We start from the raw sequence: 22341 nt of genomic DNA on the forward strand, positions 1-22341 counted from the left end.
TATAATGTCATTAATGTTCAGACTCAGATTGTTTCTCCTGGGCAAGATGAGCTAAAAGACCCCTGGGTCATGGACCACCGGACAAGAGATTCATAAGCCTTAGGCATCCTGACTCCCAAAACTATGAGTAAGAACTGTCACAAGATGGTGATTAACCCCAGCTTCTTTGTCTTTCCCTTTTAAAAACCCCTAACTCAAGGACCAAGAGGGAGTGGATCTTAGGCTTGTCTTCCACTTCCTTGCTTGGTGCCCTGCGACGAACCCTTACTTTGCTTGCAAACACTTGCTGTGAGAGTTCTGCCCTGCTCAGTTACACTAGCAAAGTGTGTCCCTGGACCAGCAGCAGCTTGGCCTGGGAACTTGCTAGAAAAGCAGATTCTTGGTCCTGCTGAATCAGAATTTCTGGGGGTGCAGCTCAGTAATCTGTTTTAATAAGTCCTCCAGGGGATTCAGTTGCAGCTTCAGTTTGAGAATCACTGCCCTAGAACCACAAAGGAAATGTCTAATTCCCATTCTACAGAGTGCCCTTGACTACTTGAAGACATTCTTCATGTTCTTCCTAAGGTTTATTGTCCCCAACATTCTCTCCACTTCCTTCAGCCATTCCTCATTTACTATGTGTTCCAGACCCCTTGCCATCCTTATCTCCCCATCATGTCATGCTCTGATTGTCAGTGACCCTCTTAAAAAGGGAGGCTCCCAGCACCACACCCAGGGCTCCCAAGTGGCCTATTCAGCACACAGTGCAATGAGTTTGCTGCCTCCTCTTCTCTAGAAAAGGAGAGTTTTGACAGCTATTTATTGAGTGCCCACTCTGTGCCAAGCACATGACATACAATAACTTTTTGTTTACTTTTTAAAATTGAGGTTAAACTTTCATACATTAAAGTGCATGAGCCTTGAGTGAACACACTGAATTTTTACATATGTATTTACATAGCCAGGTGACTGCCACCCAGATCAAAATATAGAACACTTCCAGCACCCACCCCAGAAACAGTACTGTACTTGCTCAATGTTGTGTCTATGAGAGTAGTAGTTCATTATTTTTCATTGCTATATAGGAGAACATTATATGCATACACCACAATTTATTTATCCTGTCTACTATCGATGGACATTCAGGTTGTGTCCAGTTTGGAGCTATTATAAATAAAGCTGCTGTGGACATTCATGTACTTGCCTTTTGGTGGACATAAGCTCTCATTCTATTGAGATAGTGCCCAGAAGTGAAATTGCTAGGTTGTGGGGTTGGTTTAACTTTAGTTGATGCTACCAGTTACCCAAAGTGATTGTATCAGAGTACAAACTTACTAGAGTTCCAGTTGCTCCACTTCCTTGCCAACACTTGGCATTGGCAGCCATGTTCATTTAATCATCGTGTTGGTAGTATACCAGTATCTCAGTGGTTTTTTGTTTGTTTGTTTGTTTGTTTTACAGTCCAGGTCTTTTATTTTCTTTACACCCATCATGCCATGAATTCATAGGGAGTGGGCTCCAACAGTTTAGGCTCTTTTCCATTGGTTCTCATGAGGTGTGCTTCTCTGGGTGGAGCAGGCTGGAGCTTCAGTTGAACCCAAGTCCCTTTCTCTTTGGCTTCCTTCTTTTTCTGATCGTTTTCCTTCACCCGTTTCAGGAAGCTGTCTCGACTCACAGACTGCTTAATATGTTCGATAGGCACATTAATTCTCTTGGCAAGAATCTTGCCCTTAACTTGTTTGTTTACAAGGATGCCAACAGCATGCTGGGTAACATTGTAGACACTCCCAGTTTGCCATGGTAACATTTGTGGGCATTCCTTTATGAACAGTGCCCATTCCCTTGATATCTACAATATCACCTTTCTTGTAGATTCGCATGTATGTGGCCAAAAGAACAACTCTGTGTTTCCTAAAAGGCCTAGAGAACATGTAGCAGGTGCCCCTCCTCTTTGTCTTTGTGTTGGTCATTTTGGCGAATTACTGGAAGATGGCGGTTCCAGATGAAAAGAAGCTATCTCAGTGGTTTTAATTTGCATTTCCCTCACGATAAATACTGTTCAGTATCTTATCGTGTGCTTATTGGTCACTTGAATATCATCTTTTGTGAAATGCCCCTTCAAGTCTTCTGACTACTTTAAAAATTGGATTGTCTGTCTTTTAAAAACTTATTTAGGAGTTTTTGATATACTCCGGATATGTCTTTTCTCAGTTATGTGTAATAACTGAGTAATGTAAATATCTGCTTCTTTTCTGTACCTACATTATCTGTAACCTTCACAATGATCCTGTGATATAGGCCTTATTATCCCCTTTTATAGATTAGGAAACTGAGACTCAGGAATGCACAGTATCTTGCCCCAAATCACACACCTAGTAAGTATTGAAGCTGAATTTTGAGCCCAGGTATCCCGATTCCAAACACTGGATCCTTCCCATGACACCATCTGCCTCTCACACTCCGACTTACACACCTAAGACTTGTGCTTGAGCTTATAGCTATTAACATTTTCCCCCACAAGAGCTGCTGTTAAACCAAGTCTTCCCATCTCATTTATGAGCAGTCGATGTATTGAATCCAAGTATAAGCCTTGGTATACGTTGAATAATGGAAAGAATCTGGACCTGGGAGTGTGTCAGGCCTGGACTATGTTCTGGGCCCACACTTGGCCATGACAACTCAGGGCTTGACATGATAAACCTAATTTTCTTCAATTGTAAAATGTCAAATTCGTACAGTGTTATGGTGGGATGAAATTAGAGCATATGCAAAGCCGCTGGTAGACACTCTTTGGTGCTGTTCACACTTCTCCGTTGCCTTCCCCTGCTCCCGTGTCTCATTTAGTTTTTCTTTGGGTTCCTCTTCCCTGCCAGCATGCTTCGGGTTCCAATTCAGCCATGCAGCAGAAGGGCTGCTCCTCCAGCTGTTCCAGAGAAGGATGGCACCTCACATGCATAATGTATATTTACTAATACAATTGACCCTTGAGCAACATGGGTTTGAATTGCGTGGGTACACTTATAGACAGCTTTTTTTCAGTAAATACAGTATTGAGGTTGGTTGAATCCTCAGGTGCAGAACCTGGGATATGGAGGGCTGACTATGGGACTTGCGTGTCCACAGATTTGGATATCCGTGGTGAGTCCTGGAACCAGTCCTCTGCGACACCACGGGATGACTGTACTCACCCAAACCACGGAGAAAAATACTGAACGCACTGCACCATTCTCCACCCTCCTCTTTCCTAATGAACCTTTCCTTCAGGGCTCAGATGAGCTATATGTTCTACCGGGGCTCCCCACCAACTCAGGATGCCTCTTTTGCCTGCCTTGTGTTCCCTCCATCTCCTCACTTACCTCCCTTTCTTGTGGTCACCAGCTGGGGTGTTCATAATGTGGATCAAATGTCAGCTCTTTGAGGATAGAAGTTGAGTCACACATTAATTCTCAGGGGCACTATACAGCACCTTCCTGGCACATAGCAGGCATTCAGAAAATATTAGCCATGTGAATATATGTTTAACTGTCATAACCTTGAACTTATGAAAAACTGAGGAAGAAATGATATTCATAGAGGACTCCATGAGGGATGTACAAGTCATCTATTGTATTTAGTCGGTAGTTCTCAGACTTGGCTTCTTGTCTTACCATGGAGTAACGTCCCCATAAGCCCATTGTAAGCTGAAAATATCATTAAGTCAAAAATGCATTTAATAGGGTGATCCCTGGAGGCCTAGCGGTTAGGATTCCGGGTTTTCACTGCCATGGCCCAGGTTCAATCCCTGGTCAGGGAACTGATATCCTGCAAGCCCCCCCACCCCCCAATAACATATTTAATACACTTAACCTACCAAACATCATAGCTTAGGTTAGCCTACCATAAACGTGTTCAGAACACTTACAGTTGCCATTAGGCAAAATCATCTAACAGAAAGCCTATTTTATAATTAAGTGTTGAATATCTCATGTAATTGATTGAAAGTTGTACTGAAAGTGAAAAACAGAAAGGTCTTACAGGTAAGGAATGGTTGTAACTGTATTGGTTGTTTACTTCTATGATCCCCTGGCTGACTGGGAGCTTTGGCTCGCTGCCACTGCCCAGGAGGATCATGAGAGAATATTGTACTGCATATTGATAGCCCAGAAATCAAAATTCGAAACTCCAGGTATGGCTCCTACTGAGTGCATATCGCTTTCACATCATTGTAAAGTCAAAATATCAGGAGTCGAACCATCGTAAGTTGGGGACAGTATGTATGTTGGAATCTCATAAAAGTCAGACTTTCTGGTTGATGGAGTCTTGCGTTGGTAGTTTGCAAAAGCTCCCCAGGGCTTTTTAATGCACAGCCAAGGTTGGAAACCACTGCTCCAGAGAATCCACATTTTATCAACAAGAGCTGCTTGCATATCCCACACCATTTAGGCCCCTCATTAAAGTGCCTTTACTGAATTATCCTTGGACTTTATGCCTAGTTTGAGCAACTTGAAGATACGTGACTGGAGTTATGGTAGGGATGTTGTTGCCAACGGACCACTATACAAAGACACACAGAAATTTCTATTGGGCACCAGGAAAATCTGTGATTCTCCTGAGCAACCATTTCATGTTTATCTTATGGATGCTGGGAATCATTTAATTAACACTATTTTCCAAGCTTGTAGTGGCTGCTGGAAAGCTCACGGTCAAAGTCGTGATCCACCTTTATCACCTATGTGGAATTTTAACGGTATATGTGTTGTCTACTGACTTGATTCCTCTTTATTTTCTGTCCTTTTCTCTTCATCCTCCTTTCCTCAATCTTCCCCATAATAATGCTTTTTAACTGAGATATAATTCACATACTATAAAATACAGTCTTTTAAAGTGTACAGTTCGTGGGTTTTAGTATATTCACATCACTACTACCTAATTCCAAAACATTTTCATCACCCCATTACCATGCTCAATCCCTCTTCCCCTCAACCTTTGGCAATCAATGATCTACTTTCTGTCTATGGATTTGTGTATTCTGGACATTTTGTATAAACGGAGTCATATAATTATGTGGCCCTTTATGTCTGGCTTCATTAATTTAACATAATGTTTTCAAGGTTCACTCACATTGTAGCATGTATCAATACTTTATTCCTTTTCATAGCCTAATAATATCCATTGTTCAAAATGGATGTACCACATTTGTTTTTCCATGGACATTTGGGTTTCCACTTTTGGCTATCATGAATAATGTTGCTACAAACATTCATTTACAAGTTTTTAATGTGAACATGTTTCAGTTCTTTTGGGTATATACCTACAGGTGGATTTGTTGGATCATATAGTACTTTTAAGTTTAACTTTTTGAGACTCTTTTCTCATTAAAATTTTTAAAAATCTTATTGTATTGTACGTCTCTCTATAAGCCACTACAAATCCTTCTTTTTGGAAGGAGGCAGAGTATAAATAAATAAATAAATCACAAAACACTCCCAAGCCATCTGTTTAATAATCTGTGCTAGAATTTTGCCAGGATTCTATATTGAGCCATTTGGTATATAGTTTCCAGAAATACCTTCTGTCTCTTTGTGAAAATGAACATTTTCTTATCTCCAATGTCCTCATCATTTACCCAGGTTGTTTTTCAGTCCTACCTGCAAGGTATTTCATGACCCTGTGTCTAATTCATCTGAATCTGGCCCCCAGAATTCATCTGCAGCCACATAAGCTCTCATCTATCTTGTGATGTACTTAAATTTTTATATCCAAGTAATTCATGTACATGGTTAAAAATAAAGTAGAACAGAAGAGCCTGCAAGGAACAGTCCCACCTCATTCCTTCCCCCTCTAGTCCTGCTCCCAGAGGCAACTGCTTCTAAATCTTTTAGCTCTTTATTCTGGGAATGACTTCTATATCTCTAAATAATGTGCTTATGTGGCCGTTTCTGGATTTCTCAGTTTAAAACATCCTTTCTTTATTTATAACTATGAAAAATAAGGATTTAGTTCATATATATCATCCAAATAACTCTCCCCCACCCTACTCACAACATGGTTGTATAACTGTTTTTATTTAATTCCTCTAAATAAAATAAAAATAAAGCTGTTGATTACGTATGTTGCTTTAAGTAACATATTTATATCTTTATTTCTCATACCATCAGCTATGGATAGTAGTTTTGACTCACTATTTTGAAGGATAAGGATATCACTCCTACCTTTCCCTTTTAGCTCCCCTTCCCAGCTTCTGTCTTCTGAACATTTACTTTAAATGCTCAAAGTTGATTACCTGTATATATAATTTTCTAACCATAATTAAGTCTTCTGTGCTTTGCCTATTAGTTGGTTCTAAAAGTTTAAAACCAATAAATAATGTTTACATTTGTAACAATGTAAATGTTGTTTATTGCAGAGCCAGGAATGTCCTATAATTATGTTTCTTTCTTTTATTTGTTTTAGTTTTTCATAGTTTCAGATTGCCTTTCTTCTCCTTCCCCTTCCCCCTCCTCTTCTTCTCTTTACTTGCCATGATTATTTCTTCATGTTTGTTTCCTACTTTTCAGCTTATCGAGTATTCTGTTTCCGAGGTTCCTCTTTTTCCCAGGGACCTCACACGGGGCCCTCTCCGTTATATGCTCTAATTTGGGCGTGTTGCTTTTCTCTTACATAGCTGTTGGTCGGGGACTTCTTTTCACTGATGCCCTTGACGGGTCCCACTGTTTTCTCTCCCCTCCCTCCCTCCCTCTCTCCCTCCCTCCCTTCCTTCCTTCTTTCCTTCCTTCCTTCTTCTCTTCCTCCCTCCCTCCCTTTGTTTTTGTTTAGGCTATCATTTTGTTGCACCACATCTCAGGTAATTGCTTAAAAAGGAGTGTATGTGTGTGTGGAGAGATAAATTAGGAGTTTGGAATTAATGTATATATACTACTATGTATAAAATAAACAACAAAAACCTATCATATAGCACAGGGAACTATACTCAGTGTCTTGTAATAACCTATAATGGAAAAGAATCTGAAAAAGAATATATATATATATATATATGTAACTGAATCAATTTGCAGTACACCTGAAGCTAACACAACATTGTAAATTTACTATACTTCAATTTAAAAAATTGTTATTAAAAAAGAAAGAAAGAAAAAAAGGAGTGGGCGGTATGTCATAGATATTTCTGAGTCCCTAGCTTCTCAAAGTGTTATAGCTCCACCCTCACACTTGAATGATAATTTGGATGGATATAGACTTCTTTGTTGAAAATTGCTTTTTTCACAGAATGTTGAAGGCATCAGTGTAGCCTTTGCTAATGAGAGCCCTGAGACCAGTCTGATTCTTATATTTTTAGAGGTAAATTTTCTTCTCCTCTAGGGAAATTTTAGGATCCTGTCTTTATCACTGCTATTCTAAAATTTCACCATGATGGTGCTCATATGTGGGTCCCTTATTCACTCATTGCGCTGTATTCTTGGTGTCCCCTTTACAAGTTGTCCTTCAGCTTTGGGGAATTATTTTATTTTCTTATTTGAGAATTTCTTCTCTTCTGCTTTTCTCTTTACTTTTTTTCTGGATGTTTCTCTTATCCAGACGTGAAACTACTTCTCTAATTCTCTTACGTCCAACACTTTCTATTGAAATTTCAATTTCCATAATCCTATCTTTTATTTCCAGGAGCTCACATTTATTTTCTGATCTTCCTTTCATAGCATCCTATACTTGTTTAGGGATGCAACACCTCCTCAAATCTCCCTGATTACCTATTAGTTACTGAAAATTTCTTTAGTCTTCTGTTTCCTAAATTATTTCTCTAAAGAGAAATAATGGAATATGTCCATTATGGACATTATGTTACCCCCCCCACACACCGTTTATCTTTATTATTTTTCATGCCAGAGGCTTTTTTTCAAATGTCTGATGATCTTTGTCTTTTCATATTTAAGAGTGAGGCTGGGCTGGTCAGGTGGCAGATTTCATTTCATTTCGGCAGTGAGCCTGCATCACATGAGGACTCCAGTATTAGAGGTGGAAGCCCCTGCTTTGGGACCATTGAACTGAAGCTTCCGACTGGAGATGGATCCCTGGCTGCCCTGTGTGTTGCTTGGGAATTGACTGTTCCATGTACCGTTGGCCAGTCCTCCTCACTTCAGCGGTGGCTATGTCTCCTGCTTCCTCTACACCGTCCACCCTCATAGCATCTCGGAGGCCTGAGCTCCACTGTGGTTCTGCCGCGGTAATGTGCAGCCATCTCTCTCTCTCGCTGCCTGCTCCTCTGGGTTCACTGTCCTCCACCCACTTCATCAGTGACCACTCTCTTCTCCATTTCTCAGCTCCTATATATTTGCTGAGAACGTTTATCCGCGGTGGCCTCTCTCCTGTTCTCTTCATCACTGGGAGGGTAACAGTTGCTCATTGCTTTATAATCATTTTCGTGGGGTCAGGAAGGAGAAGTGTCGAACACACGTGACCAATAACCTGTCTTTTTAAAGGGGAATCTTCAGTTCCCTCTTAATGTGTCTGTTTTACCTTTTCCAGAGTGAAGGTCATTTTCCTTGATGTAGGAGAAACAAAGTAAGAGCATTATTATAATAAATGTCTCTACACTTCGAGAAACGAGACTCCAGGGGGCTCCTTCCTTCTCTGTTTGCAGCTTTTGTTTCACCTTTTTACTTCAGACGCCATTTCCAGACCCACCCAGTCACTCTGTTAGAGACCTTTGCACCCTCACATCCAAAGGCCAGTTTGTGTCTCTATCCTATCAGTTCTAAGTCCAGAATGTTTCTTGAATTCAGGGCTCCGGCTCCTCTGTCCAATGGTCCTGACCCATAGTTCAGTTCTAGGCAGGTTTCTCCTGCACTATTGCAGTGGCCTCCAAACTGGTTCCTGCCTGCCCACTTCTAATCCAGCCTCCTTATACTCTAAGTTCAGACCTGATTTTATCCCTCATTTACATCAAAAGAGGGACATTTTAAAGCAATTAGTATCACCTCTACAGAGGGCTGTTAAGAAATATGCATCAAAATTATAACTGCACCTGACCCTTGACCTGTAACTGCACTTCTAGGAAGTTATGCTACATATGGAGTTTTACTTGTGCAAGACGACATATGTAGAGTTATTTATGGCAGCACTGTTTATAAATGCAAAAGATTAGAGAAAACCCAAATGACTATTAGTAGAGACTTGCTGAATAAATTAGAATACATTCATATGATGGAAAAGTATGTAGCCATAAAAATGAGAGGATTTTTTATACATTCATAGGAAATGGTATCCAAGATATACTAAGTAAAAACTGAAGGATGCAGAATAAGTGGCTAACAATTGTGTAACAAAGGGGGAGAAAATAATATGTTTATCTTCTTGTCTATGCATAAAACTCCTGGAAGGTTACAACAACATTTATTGAGTCCAAGGAGGAGAGCTAGATGGTAGGGGATGGAGCAATAGGGACATTTTCACTATATAACCTCTTGTGCCTTCTGAATTATGGAGCACACGAATGTGTTGTCTATTAAAAATAAACAAATAAAAATGAAAACTCCCTCTTTATAACATCTCAATTTAGTTTTCTTTAAAATGAACTATATTATACTAAGTTATTATATAATAACTTGTATGTTAATTGATATATTCTCTGAATTCAGATTATGTTCTAACATAACATAATCTTTTAATATGAAATATGCATTTTGCTATATTAATATGACTATATATTACATGTTGTATCTATCCTACATATACCCTTTTTAAAGGTCTCTTATTTATAAGAAAGAGTCTGAAAGGAAAACCTCAGTGGTTATTTCTGGGTAGTTGACATATGAGTGATTTTAATTTTCTTCTTTATACTTTTTCTGTTTCTCTGGATTTTTGTGTTTTGTGTTTTTTTTTTTTTTTTGCGGTACGTGGGCCTCTCACTGTTGTGGCCTCTCCCGTTGCGGAGCACAGGCTCCGGACGTGCAGGCTCAGTGGCCATGGCTCACGGGCCCAGCCGCTCCGCGGCATGTGGGATCTTCCCGGACTGGGGCACGAACCCGTGTCCCCTGCATCGGCAGGCAGACTCTCAACCACTGCGCCACCAGGGAAGCCCTGTTTCTCTGGTTTTTATGCCAAAGGTATATTGCTTCTAATAATCAGGAAAAAAATTATGTGTGTTTCCACTCCCCTCAGTCCACAGGGTAAAGGTCAGTGCCTTCAATATGCCTTTCGAGGCCCTGCCTACATTTCCATCCTCTACTATCACCCCTCCCCCTGCCCCCCACAGGAGGCTTTGTGACCCCTGAACAAGTCCCCTTTGCTGTTCCCCACTGTCCTGTAGAAATGCAACCTAGCCTTCAGTGTCCAGCTTCAATGTTCTCCCGCCTAGAGAGAATCAGTGGCGCCCTCCTCTGTGCCCAGGTGACACACTGTCTCCCTCTGGACTGGATTCCTCATGCTTGTGGCCCTTGTCTTATGAGTCACTGAGCCTCCGGGAGCAGCCCAGGCGCTGACTCAGGATGAACGTCGGGAGAGTGTGGGCCCAACGGCTCTCTTGTGGTTTCCTCCACCTTCTGTGAGATGGAGGTGCTAAGAGAGTTACTGTTGGCTGCAGTGCTCACTTCACTTTGGTGTCTCCTTTCTGTTCGTGGGTTTCTGGGGCGTGATCTTGCTGTCCTGCCTGACCTGGCCGCAGTCTTTGCTCCCATCCTGGTGGAGCCCTCTACCTAGCGGCATTCTTCACAGAGAGCTGCATCTTCCAAACCCATGGTGGGCAAGAATTAGTCCCCAGTGGTCCAGTTTGAGGAGAAAGGGCTCTCCCCAGGGTGGCTGGTCTGCCCAAGGGAGAGGAGGTATTTTTTCATGTCTGTTGGAAAAAGTGGGGCTGGGAGATGAGGTGACATTTGCCCTGAAGACTTCCAATCTCTTCCAGAAGCCTTCTGAGTCTTCTTGCCTGCTCCTATCGAGAGGGAAATTAGCCAGAAGGGAAGGAGATGATAGGAGCAGGAAGAACAGGCCCCACCCCTCCATCCCCTTTCTTGGAGGATTTGAGCCTGTTACTTGCCTTTTCGCAGACTCACAGACTGGTACAGAGGAACAAAGCTGTCAGAGAATCCCACTCCTTCCCAGGATCTCAGAGTGCAGAAACCCAGTGATTTACCAAGCCCTACCCCCAGTCCACAGGCAACTGAACCTTAAGAGAGAAGCAGATGTCAAATTCCCTTCATATCCACCTATGCTTTCCCTTAAGCCCTGGCTTAAGAGATACTAATAGAGACTCTCCCCTAATCCAGCCGCTGTTGCCCTCATCCTTATTCCCAAGGAGATTTACCAAGATGATGAATCCCAGCTCAAGAACTCAGACACTTGGCCCCATGTGCAGCATTCCCTTTAGATGACAGCTAGGGCTAAGCTTGGACTTGGTGGGCACACAGCCCCGGATGGACACAGGCATTAACCTATGAAATCCAGACTAGTAAATGTCCCAAATCCTTCCACTAATGAGCAATAATGACTAACATTTATTGAGTACTTAATATGTGCCAGACATGTTGAGACTTAATACGTGCCTGCATTAAAGAAGTGGATACGTTTGCTATTTCTCTGTTTGATACATAAGGAAACTGAAGCAGGTGGCACAAGGTCACTCAGCTAATGCATGGTCTAGCCAGGACGAACCCTCTGTCTCCGGAGCTTGTACTCTTAACCTCAAGGTGGTACTGCCAGGGGAGAGGCCCTCTTCAGGTCCCCCTGGACTGCTTTCTTACAGCTGCTTGTAAAGTGCACCTATTCCAGGGGAGGGCCTCTGGCCTGCTGAGTGTACCCACTGGGTATGAATTGGTTTCTCAGATCTTTTCCCCGGAGGGAGTTAGCAGTTGGCCTGAGGATGACCCCTGGGCTTCCTGAGAGGGAGAGGGGGAAAAGGAGCCTCTAAAGAGGGCGTAATGGTCAAGGAAGAGGGGATAGGGGTCCTTGGAGGCACCCAAGGGTGAAGATGGGAAGGAGGAGAGGAACAGTTAGGTCCCCCAGCTCAACAGAGACAACTCCAGGGAAACAAGACTGAGTAGCAGTGAGGGTCATACGGAGAAGGGCCCCTGGGCTGACCTCTCAGAGCCCATGCTTATGGTGTGATTCTTGGTGTGAAATTGAGGGTTTGGGAAGTGGACGGACAGGGGAGTGGAGTGGTGGAAACAGCCCTCCGGACACGACCTGGGCTTCAGGGTCCTTCAGACCACGGGGCTTCAGGGCTTCCGGGCTTCTGACCCTCTGAGGGTGTCCCAGGCCACTCCATCAGAGTCCACAAGTCAAGATTCTGAATTCTGACCCCCATCGCCCAACCCAGCCCTTGGTTCTCCAAGAGAGTGAAGTGGGTCTGTGGCAGCTGGATGCTGTTGGGAGCCCTGTCAGCATCGCCTGAAAACTTAGAATCAGCTTCTTCCACCGCTCACCTGCTGCTGTCCATTCAGTGCCCACTGTGTGCTCACTGGGTCTTCACAGCCAGGCGCAGAGGTGGACCGGATTATCCTCATTTGACCTGTGAGGAGTTGAGCTCAGGGAGGTTGTCACTTGCCCAGGAGTGCAGAGTGGCCAAGCCAGGGTTCAAACCCAGAATTACACACACTAAGTGTGGTACCTCTTTCACTAGTCCACAGCTGCACCCCAGGGATTCCCACCCAGGCTGTAGCTTTGGGGCCCTCCTGGGGTCCTCAGCTTCAGGAATTCCTTTCCTTCCCAGGCCCTCTGGCCACCAGTTCTCAAACCTCTATTTGCTTCAGAATTGTCTGGGGAACACATTTAAAGCAAAATGAGTTCACCTAGAGCTTACCCCCCAGGGATTCTGGCTATGGAAGCCTGGGATGGGCCCCAGGACTCTGCATCTTAGCAAACCCCCAGGTAACTCTGAAGCAGGAGGTTCCTGATGCATCCAGCCGTACTTGCAACTTCAGAGGAGTCTGTCCCAAGCCCTTTCCCATAGCAGGGGTCCAGAAAAGTCTGAGGGGTGAACGAGGGCCCCTTTATTCTGACTTTGTTGCTCAGTTTCCTATCTTGTGTGTTTCAAATATTATAAAGGGTGATGGGAGAATTTTCTATGCTGCAGACGGGTTCCCTTTGTCTTCTGAGGCTCCAGGCTGCTTCTCCTGGGTTTCACACATAGGCAGGGACAAGTGAGGGGACAGGGCCACCTCCTGAGGTCTCAGTAGGGGCCTGGGGCTGCGCCTCTGTTTTTAGTCCAGGATGCTGCTCTCTTGGCTAAAATCATAAAACGGAGACCAGGGGCTTCCCTGGTGGCGCAGTGGTTGAGAGTCCGCCTGCCGATGCAGGGGACACGGGTTCACGCCCCGGTCCAGGAAGATCCCACATGCTGTGGAGCGGCTGGGCCCGTGAGCCATGGCCACTGAGCCTGCGCGTCCGGAGCCTGTGCTCCACAACAGTGAGAGGCCACAACAGTGAGAGGCCCGCGTACCGGCAAAGAAAAAAAAAAAACGGAGACCAACCCCCAAGGCAGTGTTTCTCAACCTGTGGCTCAAGTGCTTCAGAATCCCCTGTTATTTGGCAAAAATGCAGATTTCCTGCCCCACCCTGATTTATTGAATTAGAATTGGGGAGAATGCAGGGCCCCAAAATCTGCATTCTTAGCTAGCACTCCAGTCAACTCTTATGCAAGGGAATGTTTGAGAAATCCTGCTGCAGATCGTGGACTGTGGAGTGTCACAGACCTGAGTTCAAATCCCAGCTCTGCCATGAAGTAGCTGCGTGGGCTGGAACTAATTCCTAACCTTGGTGAGACTCAGTTTCCGCATCTGTAAGAAACGGCGTACTATACCTGCCTATAATCCTCTTGCTGCCAGGATTCAATCAAACCATGAGAAAACTGATGCAAAGCACCTGGCATCCAGGAACCTCTCTGAAGGCACACCCAGTCTAGTGGTAAAGAGAGATGCATAAATAAATGCCTCCCCTGGGAAGGAAGAGCTGTGAGTTGAAAACACTGAGCATTACTCACCCCACAGCAAACACGGAACAGCTTTAAAACAATTCTGACCTTGCACTTCCCCTTGCGTGAGCACAGTAAAGCTTTTCAAGGTGACTAGGTCCATTCCTACCCTCAGGTGTGAGCCATCCCAAGTTGGGGTTAGGTGTTGGCAAACCTCAGGCCTGCCAAGGTCCCTGGGACCTTCAGCCTTGCAGTTGGCTGCCAGGAACCGGAAGTCTTCAAGTCTTTCCTTTCCCTGGCTCCCCCAGTCCGGCCGATCCAAAGAAATACCAAAGCTTGTAAAAAGCTTCAGCCATTTATAATGGGTCAGTTCCCTCCGGAAATGTTCCCCAGCTCTGCTGAAAGTTTGCCAGGCGACTTGGTGACGTCCTGCTCTCAGCCCACACAATGGGCACGGGCAGAACAATAGAGTAGGAAAAACATCCCGCCTGTCCATAGGCTCACATCCTCCTGGGACCCCACCCCACGGCTCCCAAAGTTGGGGGTGGGGAGGGAGGGGTGCAGAGGGAGGCAAGAGGATGTCAAAGCAGCTGTGGAAGAGGGGAAGGGGAGTGGAAGCAGGACCAAATTCCACCATTTTGGCTGCATTCTGAACCAGCTGCGTGAGTCAGATTAGAAGTCAAATCTGCTTCTTCTGGCTCCTCCGTCAGCCCTGGGGGGTCCCTGCTCAACAGCCCTGACACTGGAACGGATTAAAACCTGAGCTGGCAAGCAAAGCAGTTCACAGGGCAGTGAGGCAGGCAGGCATACCTGGTGGGAGGCCTTGCTTTGTCACTTAATTAACTATGTGCAAGGTGTTAAACCTCCCAGGGCCTCAGTTTCCACATCCATTGCATGGGGTCATCCCACATGCCCTGTCTACCACACAGGGTGTTTTCAGAGCAAAATGGGCTACCATGCATGAAAGCACCTCAATAACTATAAATACGTTACTTGGTCACCAACTGGTGTCATTATCCTAACAAAGCAATTGGGGAGTGGGATGGCACGCCTGGGGGAGGCACACTCAAGAGGACACGGCCCTCTTCAACCCAGGCAGCTTGCAACCTGAACCCAGAGAAGAGACCTAACACGTTGGAAACCTGGACACATGAGCGCAGACCATAGGCTGTGAGAATTTCTAGGCAGTCGGGCTGGGGGTGGTGGTGGTGGCTAGGATGGGGTGGAGTGTGGCCGGTGGGGGGGCAGTTATTGGAAAACTTACCTGGAGGTCACACTTCCATACTAGGCTCTCTGTTTTTCCTTAGGGTGTGTATATTTGGGTAGCCTTTTGGGAAATGGAGGTTATGAAGGGCTAAGGCCCCCATGAAGCCCTTGCATCAGCATTGGTGTACGCCTATTTGCTGCCAGCAGAACTGAGCACACAGCGCTCAAGGAGTTGATCAGGAAGGCTTCCTGGAGGAGGGTTTGAGGCATGCTTGAAAGGAGGAGAGAGGAAAATGGCTCCCACAAAACCCTAAAGTGAGAACAGACAGGTTGATGTAAAATCAGGAGCAGGGAGGGCCCTCTGAGGGCATCTGTACCCCCCAACCCCATCACTGTAGGGACAGGAGCACTGAGTCCCACCACCTGCCCGAGGCCCAGAGTCTGACTGAGCTGCTGCAGGAGGTGGGAGGGGATGTCCGGGCAGAGGTACGAAGGCTTGAAGAAAGAGGCACCTTCGGGGAAAGGTGGTCCTTGGTCTGCTAGCAGGAGTAAGGAGTGTGCAGTGGGTGGTCAGGTACGGGACCGGAGAGAGAGGAGGGTCAGGGCTGGGACACAGCGCTGGGGCACTTGCTGGGGATGGGCACAGCCCCTTAGAGATGACAGTGGGACAGTCAACCGGATGTCTTGAGGCCTCCAGGAGCTCCTCTGCAGCCCAGGGCCACATTCTTTTGAGTATTCGGGGGTGGGGGGTGGGAATGGGGGTTGGAGGAGTACGGAAACACCTAGAAACAAGACCTGGCTTTACCACCTGACTAAATGGCACTGTGTCTAGAGAGGTCTAAGCTCAAAGTAGAGCGTCACCTGGGGGTGCTCACTGGTGCAGGCAAGGAAGGGAAGGACTTGCGGAGGTGGGTTCCAGCAGGTTCCTAACGTATCAGAGGTTTCATTTCTATGTTAATTCATTTTCATTCACTAATATGAACTGTGAAGCCTAGAGGTCCAACTCACTTTCTGAGGCTTGCAAGACTGATAGGTAGGCAGAGGTTGAGGAAGGGGCGGGGAGGCAGGCAAGTGACAAGCCCCCTGGGCAGGCGGCTCACACCCTCTGGGATTACCTGCATCTCGCAGATGCAGGTAACTGCCCATTACTGTCAACATTTCTGCAATCGGATTCTCTCTCCCAGACCAGCCGGTGAGTTCCTTGAGGAAAGAGAACTGTTTACTTAATTCTGAATCTTTAGTTCTTCACAGAGTGATCTGGACCAAGGAGATTTTTAATAAACGTCTGTTAGGGACCCCTCCAAGCCCAGAGCCAATGTGGTCCCCATGGATCCTTCTCGCAGTGGGCAGTGACCAGGAGGGACCAGCCCTGGTCATGGGAACACAGAGCCATCCTCTCTGTGAGTATCTCTCCAGACATGTACATCAGGGGAAATGGGAGTAAAAACTCTAGAGCCATGGAAACCCAACTGATAGCGACAATATAATCATAATAATGGCTTTTGCTGTCCTTTTCATTGACCATAAAGATAACCCATGTTCATTGTGAAAAATTGAGAAAATGGAGAAATTCATGGCAGAGAAAGTGATAATCACTCATCTGTATACATACTTCTAGTTGTTTCGTCATGATATTTGTATAGATACAAAATTAGGACTATATATTTTACATACTGTGTACTTTTACAACCAGTGTATTTCACCTATGTCATAATTATGTTGTAAATAATTTTCATAAGAATGTCATAAGCAGTTTTCCATGAGTTGAAATAGGCTTTGAGAAGAACGTGAGATACAAATGTTTCCATACTAGCTATGTAATGGATGGAAAAACATGTATTTATACTTCTCTTGTGAGATATTTATGTTGCTTCCATCTTTTTATCGGGTATAACAGTGCCACTGTGACAATCTCTGTCCCCAGCTGTTATAAACCTCTTACTATTTCTTTAAATTAATTTGGAGTAAAATGGTGCGTTCATTAAAAAAAAAAGTCTGTTAAATTAAAAAAAATTTTTTTTTAATTTAAAGAATGTTTGTTAAGTTCACGGTACCTTGCCTAACATACATCTGTTAGGATAAGGGACATCAGAATTCTGAAACTTTGGTGGCAGTTTGGGAGGATGGGTGGGTTCCCCTGGACAGAGGGGTTTTATTCACTGTTGTGTCCCCTACAACCCTTCCCCCGTTGAGAGAGTGATGCCTGCTTCCACCCTAGAGGACAGGCAACAAAACAACAGCCAACACTTAGGCGGTGCTTTTCTACGTGGCCAATAAATTCTGAGCACTTTCCATGTATTAACTCATCTAATCTTCACGCATTCTACCTATGCGGAAACTGAGGCACGGAGAAGCCATTTTATGTGATCCCACAATTAGGAAGTGATGGAGCCAGGATTCGAGCCAAGACACTAGAGCTCTGCTCTTGACCTCCACACGGCACTGCCTCTATTGCTTGGAAATTCCAACCTTTCCCCCTCCTCTGGTACCCTAAATCTGGGCAGTCAATTCCATTATTGAGTAGAACACTTAGCCAGAGGTGTAGCATCACAGGTGGTTGAGGGTAAACTTCAAGTCATCACCTCAAGGCATGAAACGGTACTGGGCCCATCCCCCTGCTCCAAGGTAGCCCTCCCTCCTGTCCTCATCAGCTCCAGCTTTAGGAATTCCCACACCCGAGAGTCAGCCCCAGGTCTTGAAAGGCCAAGGCAGTCTGGCCTCAAAGCAAATGGCCCAATCGGATGCTCCAGGCATCCTGCAACCCAGGTGGAAGGGTGTTTGCAAGCCTGCAACCACCGTTGGCCACATTCCTCTCGGCATCTCTGAGGAATGCTTCTTACCCGTGGGCTGTATCTTGCCGCCCTGCTTGGCAAAATAGAGACCCAAGGAACATGGTCAGACCAGGCGCAGATCTGGCCTATTCCAAGACGGCTCCTTCCTCTGCAACCTGGTAGGACTTACCCGAAACAGTGCATGCCCCTGGAATTCCCAACAAGTGGTCTCTCAGCCTCTGCTTGGATGCTTCCAGGGACAGAGAGTTCACTGCTTCAGAAGGCGGCTGATCCACTGAGTGATACCTGTGACCCCGTGCTTTTTATCCTAAACTCTCTTTCCATGTTTACTTCCCCAGCTACATTTTAAACTCTGTGGAAACAAAGCTCTGGGATGAGGTAATCTTAAAGTCTTGCAAAATCTTTTAGGTAGAATATGCTTAATACATTCTTGCTAATTGAGATCTTATCAAGGGTGAAGAATGCAAAACAAGAAAAAATATGATCTAATTTAAATGCCAGGACTAGGATCCCTGGGGGAAGGAGGGCGATGGAATTTCTGCTGGTGGAGAAGGGGCTGGGCATGTGCAGAGTGATATTCATGCTACCGCTCACTGAGCACTCGTGTCAGGCCCCTCACGGGAATTCTCTCATGAATCCTTCCAATCCCATGGAAAAGGTGTTGTCACCAACTCCATTTTACAGAGAAGGACACTGAGGCACAGAGAGGTTAAGAAACATGCCCAAGGTGACACAGCTTGCAAACAGCAGAGCTAGGATTTGAATCAAGATTCATGGATTTTGGAGCCTTGGATGTGCAAGACGCCTCCCCAGGGACCCGGGACCCAGCTGATCTCTCCTCCAGGGAAAACACGGATGGTATAAAAAGTCTTTGTTGTGTCTGGAAAAAAAAAAAAAAAGTAAAAGACAAAAATCCTTGGTAAATTTGAAAAAAGTGACTAATGGACAACTCCCCTTCCCCCAAGAAACTGAGACCTCATGAGAGGGAAGCAAAGATAGCATCCTATCTGATGCTGAGGCTCTGAGCTCCTGCAAGTGGGGTCTAAGGGTCAAGTTTGTATCCCAGATACTGGAAACAGAGCCTGGCATGTAGTCAGGAAGTCTCAGGTGAATAATGAGTGAATGTGGGAGGGAGGAGCTCAGAAGGAGATGGGAAGATGAGGGGCTGGGCTAGAAGCTTTGAGCAGGGAGGAGAGCTGACTGCGTCCCAGAGGGCCGAGCCCTGTATCCACCACTCTGGCTGGATCCACTTGCTCACACAGCTGCTGCCATAGCACCGCCATGCCTCGTGTTGACATCACCAGGATGAGACGGACAAGCGTGCAGGAGGACAGAGATGCCGCGTGGCATCAAGAGAGCTTCTCAGGGATTTGGGGCGGGGGTGGACAGCTAGGAGAGGCTTCCCTCGGGAAGAGGCCCGGCCAGATGATCGATCTCTGCATTTGTGTTACTCAGGGCAACCCCAGCAAGAGGAAGGGACAGGTGAGGGGCAGAAAGAGGGGGTAGCAGAGGGAAAGCGGGGACAGGAGAGAGAAGGAAGTGGCTAAGCGGCACCTGCGATCCCTCTGGAGCCGCCCACCCACCCTGTCCATGCTGTTGAGGAGAGCTGGCGCCGGCTCTCCGGAGCTGGGCACCGACCATCAGAAAGGACGCCGGTCACAGCTCTGGTACAGGAACTGGGGCCCCCGGTGCTCAACGTTGCCTTTTGAAGTGGTGGGGAGGTCCGGAGGGTCCCGAGGAGGGGCTGGGTGATGGCAGGGCACATGTGGTGGGGTGGGCACAGTGACTTTCAGCTAACTCACTGGGACCTACTGGTCACCTCTCAGCCATGCCTGTAGGTGACCGGAGGCTGAGGGTACTGTTCCCAGTTCCCGGGAACCCAGCAGACAGTAAGGTGGCGCCTCCTGTACCCGCCCACAGCCACCTGGGAGGCAGATGGTATGGTGCAAGCACTGCACTGCTCAGGTAGGCAGACTTGGGTTTGAACTCTGACACTCTCCCTTGCTCTGTGTGGCCCAGCAAGCTACCTTGCCCAGAGTTTCAGGTGCCTCACGGTGAGTGCGAGGACAGCCCCCACCTCGGGGCACCCCCCCCCCCCGAGAAGAGGCTCCTCCTCCCCTCCTGCGCCCCTCAGCTGCAGCCTCCTCCTACTGCCTGTATATGTGTGTGTGTGTGTGTGTGCGCGCGCGCGCGTGCGGGGGGGGGGGGTCCTTTCCTCCTCCGCCCATAGCACCCTCCTCTCGGGGGCTGCCTTCTCCTATTCGTCTCTCTGAGCCTTTAAAAACAGAGGTCAGTGGCTTCGCCATTCAGAACGAGATCCAGAGTCCCTTCCATGCCCCACAGCACCCCACGTGAGTGCTTCTCAACCTTGGCTACGCGTTGGGGTCACCTGCGGAGCTTTTAAGAAACTACTGATGCCTAGCCTCACCGCTGGAAAATCCGTGTGAATCACTGGAGCTGGAGCCGGGCGTCTGTACTTCTTAAATGCTCCCTGGTGGATCTAACGCGCAGGACCACTGCTCCACTCCACGTGAGCCAGCCTTCCTGTCACCCCGCCCAGGTGCTGTGCTCCAACCTGGCTGCCTCCTTGTTCATCCTCAAACACCCTCCTTTCAGGACCTCTGCTGGAATACTCTGTCCTTGGGGGTCCACATGGCTCCCCCCTTACAAGTCACTGCTCCCCAATCTCATCAGTGAGGCCCCTGACCATACCGTGTGCCAGGCCCCCACCCTGTGCCCTCACATCTCCCCTGACTCTGCTTGCTTCTGTGTCATCACATTTGACCCCTGACGTGTCACATTTATTTACGTGATGCTTCCTCCTTCACTAGAACGCAAGCTCTGTGAGAGCAGGGACATGGCGGTCTTGCCTCATCCTCAGTGCCCAGCACAGTGCCTGGCACACAGTGGGTGCTTGATAAAAATCTGCTGAGAGAAAGGCCGTCAACGCCAGGAGGTCTGAGCTCCCACTGCCGGAAAGCAAGGGTGGAGAGTCTTGCACCTCGGTGTCCTGGCACCCAGCACGGGGCCAGGCTGTGACCAATTCACGGGGCTGATGATTTGCTCTGGAGACAGGGGCTCAAGGGGTGCTGTGGAGTGTCAAGACTGGAAGCAGGGGTCTAAGCAAAGATGAAGGTGGAAAGGTGGTCCAAAAGGAGCTGAGCTGCTTTGAGGAGGAAGGAAAGGTGGTCTGGCAAGTGTCCCACACCGGGCTGGCCCACGTAGCCTAGCAGGGCAAAGAGAGCAGTGGCCTGTGGGGCATCAGCCCTGACCACTGGGCCCAGATCAGAGGGACAGGGTGACTGAGAGCCCACAGGAAGGGTGGGGCAGGGGAGAGCCAGCCCCAGGTCCCACCAGGGTGGGAGAGGACTGGGGCAGAGCCCAGCATGAGAGCTGCTGTCACCCTCAAATAGGACCTTTTGTCCGGCAGCTGCAGGGCTGCTGCAAAGCACAAACGACCCCGCCGAGTGGGCCCAGTCGGGGGCCCCAGGCACTCCTGACCCATCCCAGGAGCCCATGGCAAAAGTGAGGCCAGAGGGGGAAATGACTGGCTGGCGGGTTTGGCCAGGGACTCCAGCATATGGGGCAGGCCGCTGTTTGTGAGAGCCAGCCATAAGGAATGTGGGAATGAAGCTGGGGGTGCCCAGGAAACAGAGGGCTCCAGGACACGTGCCCTGTGTGGCGGCAGTCTGGCCACCGGAGAGCCCGACGGCAACCCTCGAAGCCCTTCTGCCCCAGCATCTCATAACCAGTTACTCCGCCCCTCCAGCTTCCTTCTCCAGAAACATCATTTTTCTTTGAGCACTAACTACATACAAGGGCTGGTAGGAGCCTGTCCAGCTGAACATCCCCAAGCTTTCTAGGGCAGAAGCTCAGAGTGCCTTAATGTCTCCACAGAGACCTCCAAAGTCCCCCCACCCAAGTGAGCCTCCCTGGGGGAGTGTGGGCTCTTAAAGGGGCAGAAGCCTCTGTAAACTGGTGGGTGCTGCCGTCTATGACACAACGGTGGTCTCTGGTGTCAAGAGGCACTCCAGCAAAGCAGTGTCTGCTCTGGGGCCTTCCCTGCTGTGTGTTTCTCTGGCTCCTGGGGCTCTGCCTGGTCTACACCTCCCCTCCTCACTCCTTCTCCTCTTTGAAGACCACGGGCTGGAGTGGCAGACAGACCTGGGATTCTAATTTGCTACATGACCCAAGGCAAGTCCTCTAACCCCTGAGAAACTTACTGTCCTCACCTGCAAAGTGGGGAGAAAGGGGCTTGTTGTGAGGATTCAATGAGAGGCATAGTGCCTGGCACACAGTAGGGAGCTTAGCAAACCTTAGGTCTTCGCTAGCCTCCTCCCACATTCAACTAAAAGGCCGGACTCAGATGCCCACCAATGTGTCTCCTGGCCCTTGCCCTTACTGTCCTCCAGTTTAGCGACTGGCTGCCTTTAAGAGGTGAGGAGGTCTAGGCTGGCAGAATCCATGCTGAGAATCACTCTTTACTTC

General features: G+C 47.2%; 1 protein-coding gene and 1 pseudogene across 2 annotated transcripts in view; both read right to left on the reverse strand.

The window, feature by feature from the left end:
- Positions 1-1468: 1468 nt before the first annotated feature.
- Positions 1469-1949, reverse strand: LOC116764339 (annotated as a pseudogene).
- A 15100-nt stretch (positions 1950-17049) lies between these two features.
- CDK18 (cyclin dependent kinase 18) overlaps positions 17050-22341 on the reverse strand; it is a 31892-nt gene continuing 26600 nt past the window's right edge. For both annotated transcript variants that reach the window (XM_032635545.1, XM_032635535.1), the window contains one exon: positions 17050-18733. In XM_032635545.1, the coding sequence (XP_032491436.1) occupies positions 18618-18733 (116 nt within the window). In that variant the 3' untranslated portion in view covers positions 17050-18617. The remainder of the gene's footprint in view (positions 18734-22341) is intronic.

This window comes from Phocoena sinus, chromosome 1 (assembly GCF_008692025.1).
Source record: "Phocoena sinus isolate mPhoSin1 chromosome 1, mPhoSin1.pri, whole genome shotgun sequence".
Taxonomy (NCBI): Eukaryota; Metazoa; Chordata; class Mammalia; order Artiodactyla; family Phocoenidae; genus Phocoena; species Phocoena sinus.